Consider the following 6,871-nt stretch of genomic DNA (forward strand, 5'->3'; position numbering starts at 1 on the left):
CACCCTCACAGCCCAGAATTTCTCCCTCACATCTCAACTCCAGCTCCCTCTGCCAGCTGGAAACCCTTCCCCCTGCTCCCATCCCTCCCTGCCCTTGTCCCAAGCCCCTCCACAGCTTTCCTGGAGCCCCTTCAGGCACTGGAAGGTGCTCTAAGGTCTCCCTGGAGCCTTCTCTTCTCCAGGCTGAACACCCCAACTCTCCCAGCCTGGCTCCAGAGCAGAGCTGCTCCAGCCTTCCCAGCATCTCCATCATCTCCATGGCCTCCTGCAAAAGCTTCTGGCCCATGACACTAATAGCTGCTTGGTGCAACACTGACATGAAGCACTTTTTCCACCCAGAAGTACTAAATATATGTCATGAGAGGAGGATATATTCACAGAATCACCTTGGTTGGAAAAGACTTTAAAGATCACTGAGTCCAACCACCAACTCAAGTACCACCAAGTACCATCTTCAGCCTCATCATCCCTCCATAACACTCCATCCTGCTCCTACGAGCAGAACTCCATGTCCCCTCATCAATGTAAATATTAAAAGAGACACCTCAGTGCTTTTTGGACTCAATTAAACCAACTGCACGACGGCACAATCAGCAAGACTCCCTCTCAGATGAAAGATCTATTTGCAACCGCACATAAAAAAGCCAGCGAGCAAAAGCTCTTGTGAGCTGTGGACAGAAGATCTCCCACAACTTCTACACGTCCCTGAGCCAGTCAGGAGAAAGAGTTTCCTTCAGATGACCCCCTGCAGGGGAGCAGCAGCACAGAGTCCTCTTTGTGCTCTGCCTTTCCAACTACTCCATGATCTACGGCTTGACCGACATCTCAACAAAGGAACCCAGAAACCCAACAATCCCCTTTCTGTGCTCCCCAACAACACGGTTATTTTTGGCTTCCTTCAGCCTCTCATCCTCTTTGTAGAGTCCAACTGGGACTTCATCCAAGGCTGGCCTGGTTGAGAGGGTTGCAGGACCTGAGCCAGTCTGGACACATCCCAAAGGCATCCAAAAGCTGTCAGACTCTGCACTCCAGTTGGATGCTACGTTTCCCAAACCACTGCTGGCTTCTCCCTCAGGATGAGACAAGGTTTTCATCATGGTTTTCTGGAGGTGACACCTCCAAGGAGAGCTGAAAAAGTGTCTTTCCCTGGAGGTGTCACTTGGGATGAGATGACAAGAAGGAAAATCACAGGGAGCTGCACACAGCTGGCTAAGCGGTGCCTCCAAAGCCTGGGTGAAAGGGCACAAGGAACACCTGGTGGTCGGGACAGGGATAATTAATGAGCCTGGATAAATTGCATCACTCAGGTATGGAAACTTACTGCAGCTTCAGGAGAGGCTCTATTCCCAGGATCTGGTGCATGATGAGATTGAGGAACTCCTCAGGATCTGCGAGGTCAGAGAAAAGCATGGGTGACACCACAGCAGGAACGCTGCCCTTGCCCCACTGCATCCAGAAAGCAGAAGACTGCCAGATAACCAGGAGTCAGCATGTTGGGAACCTGGAATCTCCTCTTTTACTCCAGGTAAGGGTGGGCTAGAGACTGAGAGCACCTGGTTAAAGCATAAACCCTGGGGTGAGAATGAAAAAAGCAAAGCAGCCCTCAGATACTGCACTCCTACAGCCCGGGCCATCACAGTGACACTGTCTCAGAGTCCTTCCTGGACTGTTCCTAACACCAAAAGTATCAACCCAAAATTAAATCAGGGATATCTATGGAAATCCAGGAAACTGAGCAGTTAAAACCATCCCTGGATAAAATAAACACACAACAGCACAAAACACAAGTGCCCTTCACTGACAAGAAACCTGCTGCTTCTGGAAGAATTGATGCCCCTTGTTCACTATCCAGGTGGTTGCAGTGAGGCCTGGCACTGGGATAGTCCATCTCCTTCTCATAAATTACACAGGGTCTGGCTGGGCAGGGATGGGAAGGTAGTGATTGCAACCAGGGACTGGTGGGTTTCAGCTGTAGGTGTTCTCTGTCTTTATTTTAACCAGTCTACAGCCTTCAAGGAACCTCCAGAGAAGGAGACTCCACAGCCTCTCTGGGCAGCCTGTCCCAGGGCTCTGTCACCCTCACAGCAAAGAAGTTTCTCCTCATCTTGAGGTGGAACTTCCTGTGTTGTCACTTGGTGCCATGTTCCCTTGTCCTACCACAGGCACCACTGAACAGAGACTGGCCCATTCCTGACACCCACCCTGCAGATATTGATAGACATTAATAAGGATGAGGAACCTCAACTTATAGAATCATCAGGGTTGGAAGGGGCCTCTAAAGATCATGTAGTCCAATCCCCCTGCTAGAGCAGGGTCACCTTCAGTAGATCACACAGGAACATGTCCAGATGGGTTTGGAATGTCTCCAGAGAAGGGGACTCCACCACCTTTCTGGGCAGCCTGTTCAGTGCCTTGTTACTCTCACAGTAAAGGTCTTATCAGACCTCAAGGACAAGCTGATCTTGGCAAAATGATCAATCAAGGGATGGATTTCACAGAACCACATGGACTCATAGCATGGTGGGGGCTGGAAGGGACCTCTGGAGATCATCTAATCCTGCTACAGCAGGATTCTCTAGAGCAGATCCCACAGGAACATGTCCAGGCAGGTTCTGAATGTCTCCAGGGATGGAGACTCCACAACCTCCTTGGGCAGCCTGTCCCAGGGCTCTGTTAACCTCAGAGTGAAAAAAAGTGTTTTCTTATATTTAGGTGAAACCTGTGCACCATTTTTTGACCATTTCCCCTTGTCCTGTCACTGGACACCACTGAGAAGAGTGTGGCCTCATCCTCCTGACACCCCTGATTTGTCAGGAAATAAATCAAAGTAGAAAGGTAAAGGAAAAATTTCCCTGGTTTAAATTCTGCTCACATAAATCTTCCTCCCCTCTCCTGGCAACAGTTGCCACCAGGGAGGAGACCCAGCAATTCCCACCAGACTTCAGGACAAATTTCATTTAAAAAACCTGTAGAGTTTTAGAAGCTGAAAGTGTTTCACACGTGCACCTTTACACAGAAGAACAGCACAGCAGGTACATTAACACAGATGCCTGGGAGAAGCCTGCAGTGAAGTTGTCAGTCTGGATGAGGCAGAGGGGAGTGAAGCAGCCCAGGGAAGGCTCCAGAGAGCACGTTACCTTTCTCAGCATTGGTGAAGCTGGAGCACTGGCCCTTCTCAGTCAGCTGCTCCCTCAGGTGCATCACACTCCTCGCCCAGACAAAGCCAGTCCTAGAAACACCAAGGAGCTGCAGCTGATCTCTCCAGTGTTTTTAAACCATAGAATCATGGAATGGTTTGGGTTGGAAGGGACCTTAAATATCATCTAGTTACCAAAACCCTGTCATAGTCAGGGACACCTCTCACCAGCCCAGGCTGCTCCAAGCCCCATCCAACCTGCCCTTCAACACTGCCAGGGATGGGGCAGCCACAGCTTCCCTGGGCAACCTGGGCCAGGCTCTCCCCACCCTCACAGACCAGAATTTCTCCCTCCCATCTCAGCTCCAGCTCCCTCTGCCAGCTGGAAACCCTTCTCCCTGCTCCCATCCCTCCCTGCCCTTGTCCCAAGTCCCTCCCCAGCTTTCCTGGAGCCCCTTCAGGCACTGGCAGGGGCTCTAAGGTCTCCCTGGACCCTTCTCTTCTCCAGGCTGAACACCCCAACTCTCCCAGCCTGGCTCCAGAGCAGAGCTGCTCAGCTCTGACCACTTTTGTGACCCTCCTCTGGATGTGCCCCAACAGCTCCATGTCTGTTTTGTGCTGAGAACTAAAATTACCTCCAGGATTTCCCCCCAGGGTTGGCCTGAACCCCATGAAACCCCCTTTCTTCCTTTCACTGAGAAGCACAGCTCTTCTGCTTCCTTCTGAACAGGAGAGACTCATGAACATGAAGCAGGAGTTGTGACAGCCTTATAACCCAGGGAAAGGAACAACTGGAAGAGGAACCCAATGTGAAGGCCTTTGGATGTGGCTGGCAGGGGAACCCTCCAGTTAGCTCTTGCCCTTTGAGAAGCACCATCTGGCAGGGCAGTAGAGGAGGTATGAAGGCAGATGGATGACTTCCAGGATTCCCAGGACCCAGGATTCCCTCATCCTATACTCGGATTGGACACCTGGATTACTGTGTCCAATACTGGAGCCCCCAACATAAGCAGGGCATGGAGCCCCTGGAGAGTTCAAAGGAGGATCACAACGAGGACCAGAGTGCTGGAGCAGCTCTGCTATGGAGACAGGATGAGAGAGTTGGGGTTGTTCAGCCTGGAGAAGAGAAGGCTCTGGGGAGATCTCGTAGCAGCCTTTCAGAGGGGCTCCAGAAAAGCTGGGGAGGGAATTTTTACAAAGGCAGGGAGTGAGAGGACAAGGGGTAATGGATTAAAACTGGAGGAGGGGAGATTTAGGTTGGACATTAGGAAGAAATTCTTTAGTGTGAGGGTGGTGAGACCCTGGCCCAGGTTGCCCTCAGAATTTGTGGCTGCCCTATCACTGCCAGTGTTGAAGGGGCTTGGAGCAGCCTGGTCTGGTGGGAGGTGTCCCTGCCCGTGCAGGGGGGTTAGAACTAGATGATCTTTAAGGTCCCTTCCAGCCCAAACCATTCCATGATGCCACTGATACTCACTTTCGGAGTGGATTCACAATCTCATCCCGCAGGATGCTCTGAACATTCCTGTCACACAGCGGGAAGGGCTTGAAGAGCATGGAGTCCAGCACGGATGTACAGGAGAAGAGGCTGTGAAGAGAGTGTGATGGGTTCAAGCCTGATGGGTTTGCAGCCACAGAACCAAACCTTGGTGCCTGGTGACAGTTGGTGGCTTTTATTTTCAACAGTCCATGCATGCAATGATGGGAAAGGAGGGTGGCAGCAGCTGGTTTAATGGGCACTGGCAGCAAGCAAGGAGAGAGCTGAGAGAGAATGAAACCTCACTCTTTGCAGACAAAACTGCTCATGGAGGGGGCACCACTGAGTCTTTTCCTCTCCCAGTAATGCCGCACAGGGAAGATGGGACCTCCTGGGTGGTTTCTTTGGAATGTTTCCAGCCATTACCTCCAGTGACAGAGTCGGCACAGTCCAAGTCCAGGGAACTATGATCTCTCACCACCCTGCACGACAGACACATGGTACCTGAGGTACTCACCAGGGGTACTTCAGGGCCTGAGAACCTACCAGATTTGGAAGGGGATCAAAAAAAACACAAAAAACCAAGGCTGCGTCTCCACACAGCTCTATACTGGATAAATTTCCAGCCATCTTGCACGTCTGGGGCAGTGCTGCAGTTTAGGGCTCTGCCTAATCAAAAAAGGACTAATTTACTGAAATGGCAGCACCCAAGGAGGTCCTTACCTGAAAAGGGCTGCATCCATATAGCAGGAATTACAGTGGCCTTGGATCCCCTTCATCTTCCCTCGCAGAACATGCACTGCTGCCTCATTCCTGAGGGGAGGAAAACTCTCTGGAGTCTGTGGAAGGACTTCTTGCTCTCCTGCAAGAGAGGCAACAGAAGGACCTCCCTTTAGCTTCCTACTTCATCTGAGTCAGCTCTGCCCTTGCCTGATGCCACAGAGGCCTGCTCTGCTCAGAGGTTGGCACCTGGCTCTTCTCTGCTGCTCCTCAGCCACAATGGGATGAAGATTTGCCCCTTTAGTAATTTATGTGCTAGAAAAGGAGACCAAGCCAATCCACCTCTTCCTCATCACAGGAATACTGAAAGGGGCTGCTAAGAAAGATGGGGACAGACTTTTTAGCAGGACCTGTAGTGATAGAACCAAGGGGTGACGGTTTTAAACTGGAAGAGGGGAGATTCAGACTAGATACTAGGACAAATTATGTACAATGAGGGTGGTGAGACACTGGCCCAGGTTGGCCAAGAGGTGGTGGATGCCCCATCTGTGGAGACATTCAAGGTCAGGCTTCACTGGGCTCTGACCAACCTGGTCTAGTTGAAGATATCCCTGCTTACTGCACAGGGGCAGGACTAATGGCCTTCAAAGGTACCTTCCAAGCCAAACCTTTCTATAATTCCCTATAAACACCATCATGGCAACCTCACCATCCTTCCAACTGACATCTTTGGAACACCCAAAGAAAGTGACAGATTTTAAACCACTGCTGAATCATAGAATGGTGAAGGTTGGAAGGGACCTTAAAGAACATGAGGCTCCCACCTTCCTGCTATGAGCAGGGACACCTCCCACCAGACCAGGCTGCACAAGCCTCATCCAACCTGGCCTTGAACACCTCCAGGGAGGGGGCAGCCACACCCTCCCTGGACAACCTATTCCAGCACCTTCATATCCAAATGGTGAATAATTTCTTCCTGATGTCCAAACTAAATCTCCTCTCTTCCATTTTAAAACCATCACCCCTTGCCCTATCACAAGAAGACCCTGCAGAAGAGGGTCTCTCCTTGTCCCAGCACATCCCTGCCATCCCTTCTTCTTGGAGAACTTACCATAATCCAGCAGGCTGAAGTGGCCCTGGTGGGAACACTGGAAGCGCACGTCGGGCTGGCAGGACTGCAGCTTCACAAAGAGCCCGCGCTTGGGAGCACAGTGGAAGTAGTACTGGCCCAACCACTCCCCAGCAGTGACCCCTTTGTCTTCATCCTGGGACAGGGACAGTGAGGAATAGCATCAGAGCAGGCTTTCCACCAAGGAGGTGTGATCCCCCAGATGGCCACTGAATATTGAGGTGTGAGGTCCTGCACCTCGGTGGGGGCAATCTCAAGGGAAGTCATAGGCTGGGTGGAGAATGGATGGAGGGCAGCCCTGAGGAGAAGGACTTGGGGAATCTCAACATGAGCCCCCCGTGTCCTGGGCTGCATCCCCAGCAGAGTGACCAGCAGGGCCAGGGAGGGGATTGTCCCCTCTGCTGAGCCCCCC

At 51.6% G+C, this 6,871-nt stretch overlaps 1 protein-coding gene across 1 annotated transcript in view; it reads right to left on the minus strand.

Moving 5' to 3' along the window:
* LOC104392715 (ubiquitin carboxyl-terminal hydrolase CYLD-like) overlaps positions 1 to 6,871 on the minus strand; it is a 17,806-nt gene that overhangs the window by 3,875 nt on the left and 7,060 nt on the right. Inside the window, exons 6-10 of the mRNA XM_010002146.1 lie at positions 6,442 to 6,595; positions 5,334 to 5,472; positions 4,611 to 4,721; positions 3,138 to 3,229; positions 1,322 to 1,388 (exon numbers count right to left, since the gene is read on the minus strand). Coding sequence (XP_010000448.1) covers positions 1,322 to 1,388; positions 3,138 to 3,229; positions 4,611 to 4,721; positions 5,334 to 5,472; positions 6,442 to 6,595 — 563 coding nt within the window. The remainder of the gene's footprint in view (positions 1 to 1,321; positions 1,389 to 3,137; positions 3,230 to 4,610; positions 4,722 to 5,333; positions 5,473 to 6,441; positions 6,596 to 6,871) is intronic.

Source organism: Chaetura pelagica, unplaced genomic scaffold, assembly GCF_000747805.2.
Source record: "Chaetura pelagica isolate M959 unplaced genomic scaffold, ChaPel_1.0 scaffold297, whole genome shotgun sequence".
NCBI classification, from domain to species: domain Eukaryota; kingdom Metazoa; phylum Chordata; class Aves; order Apodiformes; family Apodidae; genus Chaetura; species Chaetura pelagica.